This window comes from Trachinotus anak, unplaced genomic scaffold, assembly GCF_046630095.1.
Source record: "Trachinotus anak isolate AG129_WGS33_773 ecotype Australia unplaced genomic scaffold, CSIRO_AGI_Tana_v1 ptg000009l, whole genome shotgun sequence".
NCBI lineage: Eukaryota > Metazoa > Chordata > Actinopteri > Carangiformes > Carangidae > Trachinotus > Trachinotus anak.
The window spans coordinates 15532087-15547724 of record NW_027273860.1 but is presented as its reverse complement, the minus strand read 5'-3'; the positions used below and the strand labels follow the sequence as shown (position 1 = coordinate 15547724).

General features: G+C 40.6%; 2 protein-coding genes across 3 annotated transcripts in view; one reads left to right on the top strand and one right to left on the bottom strand.

The window, feature by feature from the left end:
- Positions 1 to 514, bottom strand: part of LOC139625524 (phospholipid phosphatase-related protein type 5-like) — a 104972-nt gene extending 104458 nt beyond the window's left edge. Inside the window, exon 1 of the mRNA XM_071485576.1 lies at positions 267 to 514. The gene's annotated coding sequence lies outside the window, so the exon portion shown is untranslated. The remainder of the gene's footprint in view (positions 1 to 266) is intronic.
- LOC139625523 (phospholipid phosphatase-related protein type 4) overlaps positions 410 to 15638 on the top strand; it is a 40005-nt gene continuing 24776 nt past the window's right edge. The window contains exon 1 of one of the 2 annotated variants that reach the window (XM_071485573.1): positions 410 to 549. Coding sequence is in view for 1 of the 2 variants with exons in the window: in XM_071485572.1 (XP_071341673.1) it covers positions 4084 to 4155 (72 nt within the window). In the remaining variant the exon portion in view is untranslated. Of the gene's footprint in view, positions 550 to 3676; positions 4156 to 15638 lie in introns of those variants that run through there. The other variant, XM_071485572.1, reaches the window with a different exon arrangement.

Genomic DNA, 15638 nt, shown 5'->3' with positions numbered 1-15638 from the left:
CTGTGACTAGCTCCAAGATAACACCCTGACGGGGGGGGGGGTAACCAACAAGTTCAATGGCTGTCCCACTGCTAGGTAGCCACAGACGTAGCGTGTGTGAACCTCACGGATAAAGTCACTTTGGTGCAGTTATAGACAAGGAGTTCGTCTCCTCCTTGAAAGCTGAACGAAGGTAAATGTGCTGCACTTTTTGCTAATGTGAGCCGACCCGGCGGTGGAGCTCAGCGGCTGCACAGCTGAAGGGCACCCCGGGGAGAGACACCTACCTTGGACAGCTCCAGGAGTTTGTGCAGCCTCTCTGGAGGCTCAGTGGGTAAAAAAGAAAAAAAGGAGAAGACAGCCACCGAAGGCACAAGTTTAACCGTCTGACAGCAGCACTGCCCGGTGTCCGCAGCTGTCACGTCAGCCTGTTCCAAAGGCTCCGGTGGGTCCAGCTTATCTCCTCACACTTCTCCGCATCTTCGCTGTGTTAATTACCGGATCCTCGGTGCTGTGTGAACGGGGGTTCCGCTGCTGGAGACGCATGCGTGGATCAGACCGGCCTCCGAGGTGAGTGCTGCCTTCAAGTAATGTCGGGAAAAAGGTATACCTTCATCCAGCAAAATAAAATGAAACGTTAACAAATTATGGCCATTTTCAATCTATGAAGATGCTGCTATAAACTTTTTGAATTATACAAAACAGTTTAGCCTAGCTACACAGCATCAGCAACGCAAACTGCAGCCTACAAAATGGTCATACAGTTGAAGTAACATCTCTTTTATACAGCTTCAGCCCGAATCACTTCAAATGGTTTATATATCCTAAAGCTTTATGAACAATATCCCACATAACATATCTGGTATTAAAAACATAAGTGCAGTGGTTAGTATTTTACTTAAAATGCTGGTATAAACTTTTTGAATCATACAAAACAGTCAAGCCTACCTTCATTGACATGGGATGGACAAAATAATAGAAACAGCAAGGCGAATTGCATTGCAAATTGCCTTGCTGTTTCTATTATTGCATTATTATATGCATTATACTGCATGCTTTCCTTTTGCAAGCAATATATTGAAGCATACATAATGTTGAATACAACGAATGAAGAATAGTCTTAATAATGATAAGGTGCACTGAGGGATCTTAAGAGTTTGACAGTTACTTCTCAATCATAAGACTAGGTGGTTCCTTCTCAGTCCTGTGTTTTTTACTCACAAGTCAAAATTGACTATTTCTTGCACACATTTCTTTCTTATTTGTTCACTTAAAAAAAGAGGAAAAAAAAGTCTTTAATCAGCATTTAGTTTTTTTAGTCTTTGATTCTGTCCCAGTATAAACTCACATTTTACATAATTTGTTCATCACAGACACACACATTTGTATTTACTGCTTTAGACTCAGACACGTGTATGTGACATAAAGCAGTTAAGTATGCAACAGGACATCTATGGACGTGGAGATTTCAGACGTCGGAGCTTAGAGCAGCTCATGAAAGCTGCATTACTCCTATCTGTATGTGTTCCAGCAGCAGTAATAGGAGTCCTACCACACACACACACACACACTGACTTACTGTGCATGTGGTGTCCACTTACTAAGCCAGCAGCCATGGGGCAGTGGCCAGAAACCTTGGCAAGCAGCTCAGTGTGATGCTGAGATGTTAAAGCTCACACTGAAACTCTGTGAGAGCAGCTTCTCTCATCACAACACACACACACACACACACACACACACACACACACACACACACACACACTGAAATGCTGACAGTTGAAAACATCAACTTGCACAGGACTGTATGGTGTTATGAACACAGATGCAGCTGGTTTTATATCAACATTACATATTCATGAGCACTTGTGTGGAAACTAAACAGCAATAGAATCAGTCAGGGTTAATGACCTAACGTAACTCTCCTCTGATCTATTCCAGACTGCAGAGAACACATGGTTTGATAAAATCATCATGTCTTTCATACCAGACATCAACAATTCTTACTGTTAACTGGAAAATCTACATTTGTCATATACTCACATAGGTGTAAATGTAGTAATGTAATATCGTGTACTTTATTCGACGGTCTGCTTCACATGGCTTGGGTATGTCTGAATATATTCACAAGTATTTTATTAACAATGTGACATTAACATTTACTGTTTTCGTGCTTTCAAACCATTTGTTTGACATTCACATCTAATTCCTCTGCATGGCTCATGTGTGCACAAGACTGCAATAATACTGGTCACTGCATTTTTGCATCAGTGGTTTGCTTCTATGTGGTTGCTTTATTGTCGTGTGCAAGTTTTGTTTTGTTGCTTATTTTTGTCATTTCAAAGTATTACTGTGTTTGTATTTCTTATTATGTCACTTCATTGTCTTTAGAGGAATCGTATCAACGGACTGTATTTGAAAATCAGAAGGCTGGCAAACACTGACATGTTTACAGAGATGCTGATTAATGTGGACGTCCCTGTGGACTAAACCTAATCACATGCAGGTTGCAGCATGTAAACTCCAGTCTTAAGTCTAGACCTGACCTCCCTATGACTGACAGATTTCCTCCAGACTGCACTAGCTAAATCCATTTAATGAGGCAGTGTATATAGTAGGAGACATGGTTGCAATGACAAATCTGACAACAATCATTTAATGATCATATATATGACCATGCTACTGTACATGTATAGTTCATGATGACTCAGGACTTCTTAACAGAACAGAACATTCCTCCAGCCCAAGAACTATGAAGGTATCAATTTATTTCTCCACTTCCTGGATCTGATAAGTGTGGAGATCCTCATTTCTAGTTCCTCAATTTTCTGGAGGTGAGTGGAGCCGTGATATTTTGGTGCAGAGGGAGTAGGTCCACCCACACACGGTCTGAGGTGCACTTGAGCTCATAGAAGTTGGCGGTCATGCCTAATCAAAGTGGTACTGATTACAACGTGCTTAGAACGGCACAGTCAGTGCGGTCGGATTGAAAACAGGTCAGTAAACTTATAAAACCTGACAAATCAGGACAGATACAAAGAGACGTCTGCTATCTTAACCATAGTTTGCACAGTCTTTCCATTTTACTCTTGGTCTAGTTGGGTCTATTTACTTTTTTAATATATACTATAGCCTATATACTTTTTAAAAGTTGGATTAATCTTCATTCAAAATTGTGAAGTTTCATTCCACAAATTCAGACTTTCATTTGATTTATTCATGTGAGACAGAGAGATAGAGATGTACAAATATCATATGGTGTTTTTTTTTTTGTTTTTTTTTTTTTTTGGAGAGGATTAGGGGGGGGAAAAAAGGAGTGAGTGAAATATGTTGGCAAAAGAAACTGTAGTGTGGTCAATATTCATAGATGCGTGGATCCAAGGATGGAAGTATATTGACTGTGTGAGCAAACGCGTGGATTGGCCTCTGATTGGCAGCGTGACGGCGGTGCTGATGTGATGAGGGAGAAACCCGATGAAAGTTTGAGCCAGATATGACCCTGTGCTCATCACTGCTGCTGATACAGTGGAGGTAAAATCGGGCTGCCTGGTCGTGACAGAGGCCTGTGAATACTGGTGCGTGTCAAAAGGATTTCATGATACCTGCGTGTTCGCCCACATGGGCTGAAATGATGTACTGAAAAAAAACAAAAAAAAAAAAACAAAAAAAAAACGTGTGAAACTGACATGTTGGCTCAGCCTTAGTCTGTCAGATCTGTCCATTGTTAAGTGTCAGCGGTTGAAACCATATGCTGTCAACGGCCCTCCTCAGTGCGCCTGCGCTCCCTCTCCTCCCTCCCTCGCTCCATCGGTGTGCCTCCGCTCTCCACCTGACAGCTCATCGGAAGACGTGCACAGAACCGAGTCCGGGATCCTCTCCCCACAGAGATTAAGGACCGTGCAGATCTGGGTGTCGGGAGCTGGATACCGTCCGGCTGTTGTCCTGAGCGTCCTGCTATACACACACACACACACACACACACACACACACACACAGCCAGCGAGCGGCATGGAGCGCTCCTGATCCCGGCAGGAAGCCTGGAAGAGCTCAGCCATTCTTCCATCGTCACGTCTCTGGTCTGTGTGGATATTCTGTGGAGGCCCGACCATGTCTGCGAGAGAGAAGGGGATCCTGACCAAAGACAGCGTCAGCCTGCTGCCCTGTTTCTATTTCGTAGAGGTGGGTCCATGCTGCATGCTTCCCGTTCAAAGGCGCTCTGCGACCCCAGCGATCAATACTTCAGCACACTGAGGATGTAGTCGGGTGTAGATGTGGTTGTGTTTAACTGTCACTAGAGAGCCATCACTGTGCGTCTTCCCGTGTTAAGATGGGCTTCATGTGACTTCTGTTTTCACAAGAATAACGTCAACATCAAAAGGAGATGCACTGTGTTCTGTGTAGGTGATTTTCCTAAACAGATCCTTTTTTTTTTTTTTTACCTGAACAATGTAGCCATCTGTACTCATGATGTCAAAGATGGCTTGATTTACAATAGTTGGCATAAAGAGATACACCCATATATACATTTTTTTTTTTGTTTGTTTGTTTGTTTTTTTTATTATTTCTTGTACGTTGGTTTTGTATAGATTATAGCCTGCATGTATACATTATGCTCCAAAATCCAATATTATATCTGATGCTAGATGTCCCCACAGTAAAGCGCTGTTATGGTTAACAGTTGGATCAGCACATACATCCACATATACAGTTACATTATGTTCATATATATATCCACACATATTTTCGAGACATTTGAAATTTGTGTCTTGATCATGTACACAGTGACAGCATGATACACACTTTTATATTAACTTTCCAGCAAATCCACAGAAGACCATAATGACCCTCTTTCACACACACACACACACACACACACACACACACACACACACACACACACACACACACACTTTGCAATCCCAGGTTCAAACATATAGTTGCATGTTATTTAAAGTACAGTGCATCATGAGCTGGAAATGGCTGCAGCATCATCAAATGATTTTACACCCCCCCCCCCCCCCCCCCCCCCCCCTCCCGTACATTAAGTAGATTAACACTGTGTACAGCACAATGCGTAAAGCAAACATGCATGAGGGAAATTCCACAAACAGAATGGCAGACTCACACCATCAAGCAGCTTTAAAAATATGAGTCTGTGGTGACAGGGTAGTGCAGCCATGATGGATGTGGATGAGAGGACTCCTTAGTGGCAGCAGCCTGTTTCAGTATGGTGTCAGTCATCCAGACTCCTCCGAGGATTTTTTTTTTTTTCGTTTTATTTTTAAGAAAATCACGCTGAAAGGTTCATGGGAAAATAATTCAAACCGACTGATGATTTCAAACATTTAAGTACAGATTGCATGCAGCTTGTGGTGAGTGTCACTCGTTCCCCTGCTGCGCACTTTATGCATGCTCTAATTCACCACTGGCCTGTGGCTCTCCAATCAAACTGGCGTCTCGTATTATAGATTTGCCTCTAATACTGTATGATGGATGCTGTTGGGATGACTGCATCATTCCCATGGATCCCTCTCTCTCTCTGCAGCGACTTGCGCAGGGGATTCCCTCAATTCTGTTTTGTTTTGGGAACATTTCATTTACATTTCAATGCACTCTCGCAGCACTTAATATCCCTGAACAAGGAATGTCACACTTAAGCTTTTCAAATTGCTAAAGCTATTTTTTTTTTATTTTTACAAACAGAAGGAGGCATTTAAACTAGGTCAGCGCTGAAAGTTAATTCTTCTCGGTGAACTCCGGCACTTGTGTATTTAATTAGGCTCGCCCAGGCTCATCCCCAGAGTGTGTGTGTGTGTCTGTGTGTGAGAGTGGCTGGTTTCCAGAAATGTGAGGTGGTGGCCCATTCCGCTCAATCCCATCCTGCTCTCCTGTCAGCCGTGACTGCCATGTCATGCCGTGAGATCAGAGCTTGCCAATCATGATGTATCGCTCCTCCCCGAAGAGATTTACCTCTGCAGTCAGGAATCATGGCTCTTCCTGTCATATGAATTCTTAATGCTGATATGAAAGCTTTAGAGTTAGAAGCAGATTTCACACCAGACCTAAATGTAAATTTGTTATGTCATAATTTGCTGTATACAGGGCTAAATATTCAGTCACTACTAATTGGTTTGGGTAAAACAAATGGTTCCTAAGCTGGTTACTGCTTGTTAGGTTTCGGCAGATATTCGATGATAATGAATATCACAATATTTGGCTGGATTGTATCAAGGTTAAACCCAAGCCTACTATTCATTTATCACTGTTACAGTGGGGGGTTTTTTTCATAGAAATCAGAGATTGTTTTATCATTTTATCGCCCTACATGCCACTAAAATTAGTGCCTCCCTTTAAAGAAGTGCAGTGAAACTCTTGCAGATGGTCCAGAATGCAGCAGCCCATCTGGTCTTCGATCAGCCCAAAAGGGCACATGTCATTTCCCTTCTCATCGACCTCCACTGGCTACCCATGTCCGCCTGAATCAAATTCATGTCACTAATGCTTGCCGTCGGAGTGACTCCTGGGTCTCCATCCATCTATACTTGAACTAAGTCATACAGCCTTATGCTCCCTTTCGGCCACTGCGTTCCTCCAAGGAATGTTGTCTGACATTGCCATCCCTGCACACAAGGCAATCACAGTCCAGATTGTTCTCATCTGTGGTTCCCCGATGGTGGAACCAGCAGAATGCTGTCAGAGCAGGGACGTCCCTCTCTGTTCTCAAGAATGTCTTGAAGACTCATTTCTTCCGAGAGCACCTCCTCTCCTAACACCTTTAATGCCCTCACATGTCTAACTGGCACTTTCTATGCACATCCGGTGCACTTCTTAACCTGATCTCTTTGCTGTTATTAAATAGATGTAGAACTTATAGTTACGCCAAGGTTCCCTTCTGCACCGAAGCTTTCGTGATGTCCCTCACTTATAAGTTGCTTTGGATAAACGCGTCTGCCAAATGAGTAAATGTCAGCATAAACTTGACAGATTTTAAAGCTCAAAATCAGTTTACTAATTTTGAGGAGTACTGTTCATCCTGTGGGAGCAGTTGTATAATGTCTTCTGTGTATCTCTGGAGGAGCTAAGGAAAATCTGTAATAGTGAAGTCATCGGGGTCATTTCAGCGGAGCCTGGGGACTACAGATTGCATCAGTTTGAAAAATGTGGGTGTTTTCCAGGCTGGGAGGGACTAATGAACGATTGAGTTACATTATAGGCAGCCTTTTTGGAGTTTGTCCCACACAAGTTCCAGCTATATCGATCTTTGTCGCATTGAGTTTGACATTATTTTTTTTTTCTGTCTCTAGTGAACTTCCCATCTTTCTGTGCTTGTTGAGTAGCACTGCTGGCTAGAAGCCCTGGCACAAGTGGTGACAAATTAAAACTACAGGGGGCAAAGATCAGCTGTCAAACAGCATAAAACATAGTTGCAATACTGAAACTTCCTGTAAGGATTTCTTCAGTAACTCCACCTCAACAGAAGTGTAACATTGAAGGTTTAGGAATATTGGCCTCACATTCATCAGATAACCAGTTGCCAGTAGTTGCAGTCGTGGTAGTGTTGGTATTATTGATATTATATTATTGTAATCATTTTTATTATTAGATTCAGGATGTACTGTGATATTAATCAGCTGTTTCGGCTTAATTATTCAAGCATTTATAGGGTTGGGTTGTCAGATTTATCTGAGGACAATATTAAGGTGCCCATATAAATGCTGAACAGGTTTTAAGTGGTGGGGAACAAAATCCACAGTCCTCATTCTGTGCAAAAATGTCTATTTAGCTAAAGTTAATATGAGACTTCAGCTGTCTGAGTAAATCAAATAAAGTGTCTTCCAACTTAGTGGTCTCTTTAGTTGAAAATTCCCCCCCCCCCCTAGATCAACGAGGGAAAACTGTTTATGTCTATGGAAACAAAAAGAGGGATTTTTGTATTTTGGAAGATACACACTTGATTTAATCAACAGATTCCTGAAGCCTCACGTTGGCTTCGGATAAAGTTTAAAAAGCATTTCTGCACATAACTTGGATTGGGAATTTTGTCCCCTTAGACTTACATTCAGAGCACAATAGGAATAGGGTCATTTAATGGCCAACATGATTACGTAACCTGTTTCAATTTTCACATGGGCACCTAATTATTATTATTCTTGAAAAATTGTGAATCTCTCCTTAAAACTGTCCATAATCTCTCTGAAATAATGTAGTCACTGAAATCCCGTTACTGGTAATTAGTTATGAGCCAGGTTTATGCTGAAGGACGAGCAGCTGCAGATATGATCTGTGTGTTCCCTCTAACAGGCTGCCTGCTCCACTTTACTTTGGACTGCGAAGTGCAGTGAGGCTCCACTGTGAAGCTTCAGGCTGCTTTTCCTCCAAAGTGGAACAAATGGAAGCATGAGGAGGGATGAACAACTGTTATCTAAAACTGGGGAGAGACAAAAGATTAAATCACATGTATAATTGTATAGGGAGGGACACGGCCAGTAGCCTAGATAAAGGATAAAAATTGTATCAGTGTATGTGTAGACAAGGTTAGCATGACCTAAGGACTGTTTACTCACTCAGCTCTTATGCCCATGGTTTTACACCTTCCTTTCTGATACTCATCATTTACATCTTATGAGACAGCTTATTCTTGACACTGTGACACTTTGGGGGCAGCTCAGGGAAGAGTTTCTAGAGGACTTCATGTGTGCTTCTCTTTGGGATAGGCAAGATTCAGTATGTATGCTAAGCCAACGAGTATGGAGTAAATCTATGGAACATTTCCCAGAGCAGTCAGGACTTTGACTCCCTCTACAGCAGTACCAATGTCATCTGGACCCTCTGATACAACATTCTTGATTTATTATTTTTTTCTAATCAGTAGTGCACAACATGTATTTTAGGTAGCACAGCCCAAGGTGAATGTTCTGAACATCTCCTAAATTATTTTACAACCCTTTGGACAACTACATTTAAAGCCTGAAATAATTTGTCTCAGTTTCCATCCGCACTTCACCAAATTTGCTGTTTCAAAAATAGTTATTTTCTCTCAGATACTTTTCATTCCAGGCAGCAAGTAACCTTACAGTCAAATGTAAACAGTTCCCCCAAAATGTCTGAGTAATCTAAGTTGGCATTTAAAAAAAAAAAAAAAAAAAAAATTCCAAACTTTGTATGTCACTCAATTGGAAAGCCTATCAGACCGGCAGACTTCTGACCAGAAAGTGTCACCCAGTGGTACAAAAGGCACAACCCTTACATATAACCATGTGAAGCATAATGGACCATCTCGCCATCATCCTTTAGTCAGACAATTTGTTAAACAAATACCAGGACAATATCACCAGTTTTTCTATGTCTTCAGCGGAATCACAAAATTCGCTTATCAATCATCTACTTAACTTACTGTATAAAATATCAATAGACTGTGTACATGAGAGCATGTCAAAATATAGTCTCCTTAAACTTTGTGAATCTCTTGAACAGATATAAGGCCACAACTTCCAGGTCTGCAATCAGATCGGGACAGTATGAGAGCATGGTATATTGTATATGCTCTTATTGAAGTACAGAACTTTAAATACCCCTTAAGCCTCTGCAGGCCAGAGTCAACACAGTGAGATCCACTTACAGTAGATGTACTTAATTTAAATATGTTCATATACCTCTCTTTTTAGGAGGATGTTATTTGCAGAATCAATAAATGTGTTATGCGGAGAGAAGAATATAAGTCAAAGAGTAAAGGAAAGGAAATTTCTGTTTTCTTAGGCATCTTTGACTTAGGCAAATAAGGAGATAAGGATGATGAATAAAGAAACACTCTGATCAGTCTCTGTCACCTTAAATTTATTTATTTATTTTGGTTCCAGGAAACAGACTCCACACAAGAAACATAGAATCTGCTCAACTGCTCCTGCCCCCACCAGCCTCAGAAAAGGTTAAAGTTAGTCTCTTCTCTGAATAATAAATTCCAGTAAGAATAGATTACAGTATGCTTTTTCCATGTGCATAATTTAGTCTCTGGTATTTTTGTCTCTCTCATCATTCTACAAGAATGACCAGCACCTAATTCAGTTATTTGCACTGTCCTGCAGTTACTAGAAACAGAAATATGGTTTCCATATTTAAATATGTCATGACGAAACCCAGAAATTGAATAACATTTGCATATACTAAACATCATACATGTATAGTGTAAAGCATGTGGTCCCCAACAGACTAATGTAGCTGCCAAAGGGCACACTGTTTGCACAGTCCTAATTTAACTAAACTTTATTTAAATAGCACATTTCTCACACACATGCAGCCCATAATGCTTCACATAGCAAGACAAATCTCTTCCTGCTTTTGGGTCATAATAAAATAATCTCAGTTTTTTCCTCACTTAGTTTTAAAAAATGCATTGCAGTCATTTGGCAAACCAGAAATACACAATTGCATATCATCAGCATATGAATGTTAATTGACATTGTGATGGTTAATAATGTTTCCCAGTTGGGGGAATATGCTTTGCAATGGCTGAGAATGCTGCCTTGAGGAATACCACAACTAGGTATAACATTAATGTGCAAGACTGTTGTGAAGTGTAACCCTGTATTTCTTAATACAACAGCTAACTATAACAGGAATTAGATTACAGCCAGCTACCTGACAAGGATGTCAGTCTTATGACTGACGTCAGACCAGTATTCGCAATAATAGCTTGGTGTAGTCTGTCAGTATGAGCTGCTGTCTGACTTTACCATTTGTAGTACCTCAACATACCATAGTGTGTTATAAAATAATTTAACTATAACCCTGTTTCTCACAGCCCAAATATCACAATACACTTTTTTGTCCGATATTATGAAAAATATTGCATTCGGCGGGAAATATCTGTGCACTGTACAATATTATCAAAAATCAGCCTGCTACTCTGAATACAGTTTAGGGACTGTTGAATGTGAAAAAAAGCAGTTTCAGAAGTACTCAAACCAGCATGTCTACCACCAACAATCATGCCACGGTCAAAGTCATCCTGATGTTTGATGTGAACTTAAACTGAATGACTGAACGATTGGATAACTGCATGAATAAGCAGTGTTATAGGTGTTCCTGAGCAACTGCTTGGTGAGGGTGCATTCAATGATTCAAATCAAAACGTTTAAAACATTGACAGGGCAAGGCTTCTTCAGGACTGGTGTGATAAAAGTGTTTTCCAGAGTGCAGGGACACCATGCTGGGGTCAGCTCATCCTCACAAGCTGTTCGTAGAAGAGCAGAGATACAGTCAGGCCCAGTGGACTTCTTTAGTACAGTTACAGTACGTTAACTGATGGAACAGTGATTGAACCTTATGGGTGTCCACTACAATGTCGCAGCCAGTTTCACTTGGAATTGCTTAGTTAACTTGTTAGTTTGAAACCTAAGTTTAAAACCTCTTAATTAATTAGCCTTCAGTACAATGTGGTAATGTGGCTTTTGCTTGGTCCCACAGTTTGTTTTGCTGGTGCCTGCTTTTGTTGTCTCCTGGTCTCCTTCAGTAGTGTCAGTTCATGATTTCTGATTGTTGCTTTTTTAACTGCTTATGGAGTCCTTTATGGCTTTAGCGATGTCTGGTTTATTGTTTGGTTACACAGTTATGTCCTTTTTGTTAGTACATTGTCCACACAGGCAATTCATATAGCTACCTATTATCTCAGTGGCCTCATTAAATCTCCCACTCAGTGCACAAGAAGCAGCCTTTCAGCATTTCTGTGCCATACTTTCCTTAAGTAGGAGACAATATTTGTTGTTGTATTTATGTGACTGGAGTAAAAGCTGAGTAAAAATGAAGCTTCTCGTGAAGGTTTGTTATTGCACTTCATGTTTCCTCCATTTTATTAACTGGTGCAAATGGTGTCGTAAGCTTGTACTTGCTGTCCGTTGCACGACAAGCCTCACAGACAGAATGGAATTTGAAGATGCATTTTGAACCTGCAAATTACAAAAAAATATTTTAAGTTTTAAAAGTATTAAAAGTTTATACGTTTGCTGATGGTCAAATAAAATGTGGCAAACATATTAAAAGCTAATAAGACTATTTAGAAGCAGATGAACAAAAGACAAAAGTATAATTTTTAGTCTGGAATTAAATACTTGTAGGAGTTTGAGGAGACAGCGAGTGATGTCATTATATAAACTACCTTCAGAGCGTGGTGATTGGTCCTGCATGTGTCTTTACCTGGCTGCGTTTATTAAAGCTTTTCCAGAATAAAACCTTGAGGTGAAAGCTGAGCTTGCAAGATGAAGTCCAGCTTTTGTGCTGCTTTTTATTTGCTGCCTCGACCCAAAAATATCTGTATCTGTCCAGAAACCCATATCGGATGACCCCAGGCCAGGCAGACACAGAAGGAGGACATTGTCAGAGATGGAGTCAGCATGAAAGAAGAGAGGCCGACAGCAAGATAGTAGAACAGTAAAATATCTGTCACAGATAGAGTCTTTGCATGTGAAAAGAGGGAATGAAGGTGGAAACAATGAGAATGAGCCACAGAGGCGAGGCTGGCAGTGAGTGTTAGCAGATGTAGGGCAATGGAGCATCTCCACTGAGCTGAACTCTCCCAGAGGAAGGTTGTTCAGAGAAAGAGACTGTAAGGAATAATAAGACATCTTGCTCTGTGATTTTTTTTTTTTTCCACTCCTATTCCTCCACTCTGACTGCACTGTTTGCTCTACGAGCCTTCAGCAGATTCTCTCATCAATGCCGGTAAAGTCAGCCAGTTACTGTAGTCAAACTGTCATTCACTAAAAAACTCTGATAGTACTAATAGTAACAAGAGACAGTCAGTCAGAGGCACGTTTTTGCAACAAATCAAGGCAGATATGAAGCGTTTCTGCCTGAGGAAGAGCACAGAGCTCCTTCTGGATGCTGAAACTTAAAATCTACTTCAGCTCTGCATGTATTTGTTGATTTGAGTGCTTCAGAAGCTTCAATAAAATATTTCCCTTTTCCATTTTGTGTTCGACATGGCAAGTGGTGGATAATAATGAAGTACTTAAGTACAGTACTGAAGGTCAAATTTGAGATATACTTGTACTTGAGTAATGTTGCTTTATACTTTTACTTCACTACATTTCAGAGGGAAACATAGAAACATTGCACCATCTGGCAGCTACTGAATAGTTACTAGTTACTTTTCAGATTAATATGTTTTTAATACATGTAAAACATATGATGATTTTATAGAAATATAATGCATTGTTATAGATTCAAGTATTTAAAGCGGTTGAACTATTAAAATAATGTATTTTCATGCTGTAATAATATGATAGAATAACTGAAAGAGCTCATACTGCCTTCTTTTAACTTTTGCTGATAACGCGGATAATTTCACTGAAATCAAAATTTGAATGCAAGACTTGTTCCTCTAATGCAGTATTTTTATAGTATGGTATCACCACAGCCACTAGATGTCGGACTAGAGCACCAACAATCATGCTTGCATTGCTGTGATATGGGGGCGGCTGCGGCTCAGGAGGTAGAGAGGGTCGTCCACTAATTTGAAGGTTGATCCCTGGCTCTTGTGTGTGTGGGTTTGATGTATGAATGTGCGAGTGGAGGGGTGAATGTTGCAAGCACTTTGAGTGGTTAATAAGACTAGAAAAGTGCTATATAAGTGCAAGTCCATTTACTATAATGCTATGCTGACAGTTAGTCAGCTAGCAAACAAATTCAAAATAAGGGTAACAGCAAGTCAGCAAACATTATCATACCTCCTGTAGGCGTCACTAATGAAAACAGACATGTAACATTATGTATTCAGCGCCGGTAAACACACTGACAGAGCCGGTAAAGATACTGCCGCAGCCGCTAAAAGATTTTTGGATGTTTTACTGTCCACCGGCCAACCGGATTTTGGGGTCAGTCCGCCTGTGCTCTGGTCTTATCGCTCTCTCTGTCTGAGCCTTTTTAGCCAAAAAGTGGTTTCTCCAGTGGAGGAAATTCTGGAGGGCCGCTTTCACATGACTGCTGCATACTGCACTGGGCCATCTCACCTGTGGGTGGCGCCTGTATGCTTATGAACATAGGAGGGACGTGCATTCACAAACACGCACATGTACATGCTCTAACATGTATGTTCTCCCAGACTGGCAACCAAACCAAAGACCGGAGTAATTCAGGTTATAACAGACGGGCTGTGATTTCATTCTCTGCTCAGGACACCATTGCTCCACTATATCTTTACATAGAAAATAGTTGTTTGCTGTTATATTGTTGTTTAAAATCCCATTTACAGAACATTTAAATGTTAATGAATATAATGTGTTTTCCCTAATCTTAACCAGGTGCTGTGAGTGTGGAAACATAACGATAAAAAAGTTAAATGCTGTAGTCAGTACGAGTGGACATCATACTGCAAGATTGGAGTTTACTGATATGTTCTTTATTACTGATATGCACAGTATTATTAACATATTCACAACTTGCCAAGTATGTAAATTAACAACATATGTTATGATTGTTGAAGTTTAGCAGTACACAAATGTAATTTCTAGGAGCCAGGGTTGTTCTAAGTTGCCAAGAGCCGTTTTAAATAATGCAAGATCATAATTACCTTTCTTAGCACCAGTAGCTGCAGCTTTCCATTGTTGTTTTCCATTGCCATTGCTTTATCTAAATCATCTCCGTGAGCTGGCAGAGTTCACTTCATAATATTTAATTTTCTACGAAGAGACTTGAATCATTACTGGTTGGGACTCACTAAGAAAGCTCCATCACCATTGGCCCAGCACCCACCAAAAATAATTGCCAGCCAAAGCCCACTGGAACCTGCTTTCCATTTTTACACATCTATTATTCAAAGTGCTCTGTATCTTCCCTGTTCTCTCATCTCCGTAATCACTGAGGGCCTGCCAGCAACACATGGAAGCCAGCAGAAGGATTATTGTTGGGAAAACTTTCAGACAAGTGCCGTATGGCACAAGGCCGAACACTTATCCAAATTTAAACATGCAAAGATGTAATTGTACAAAGCAGAAAATCAAATCCACACTGTACGCACAATATGCCAATATCAGTCAAATATCATATCATGACCCCTAGTGGCAACAGTGATCATTAAACCTGACAATGTAAATGTATTTTTTTGAGATCGTAAGAGAGGAGTTTGTCCTGAAAGTAGTGTAAAAGTCATGGACCCATCGATGGGTTTACCCACCAACCCCCCCTGGCACTGGATGTCAGTATAACGTCAGAAAGACTTTTGACTCTAACCGCTCTAATTAATTAAGTAATTTTAATTGGAAATGAAAATTGGGTTGACGTCAAAACCCAACATTCACTAACTGACATTGTGATGTTTAGTAGAGGTTGGGTTTTGCTCACGACTAGAATGTTGATATTTTTGTGTCAGGGTTACCTTCAATTTCAACGTCAGCTGTCATCAGAATTCTACTTCAAATTAACATTGGCATTACATGTTGTCCTGACACTGAATTTTCATCAACTGACGTCACAACCTACATTCAATCAAATGCCAACATCTAATGATGTCGGTGGCCAGCTTTGTGCCTGCTGGGAGGGAGCATGAATGTGCTCTTCCTGTTTCATTGCAATGTGGCCATTAGAATTTGACAAATGTTGCGAACATGCTTCGGCAAAAAAAAAAGAAAACACCAATTGTACAAAATCAGACCAATGCTTGCAGTACCAGT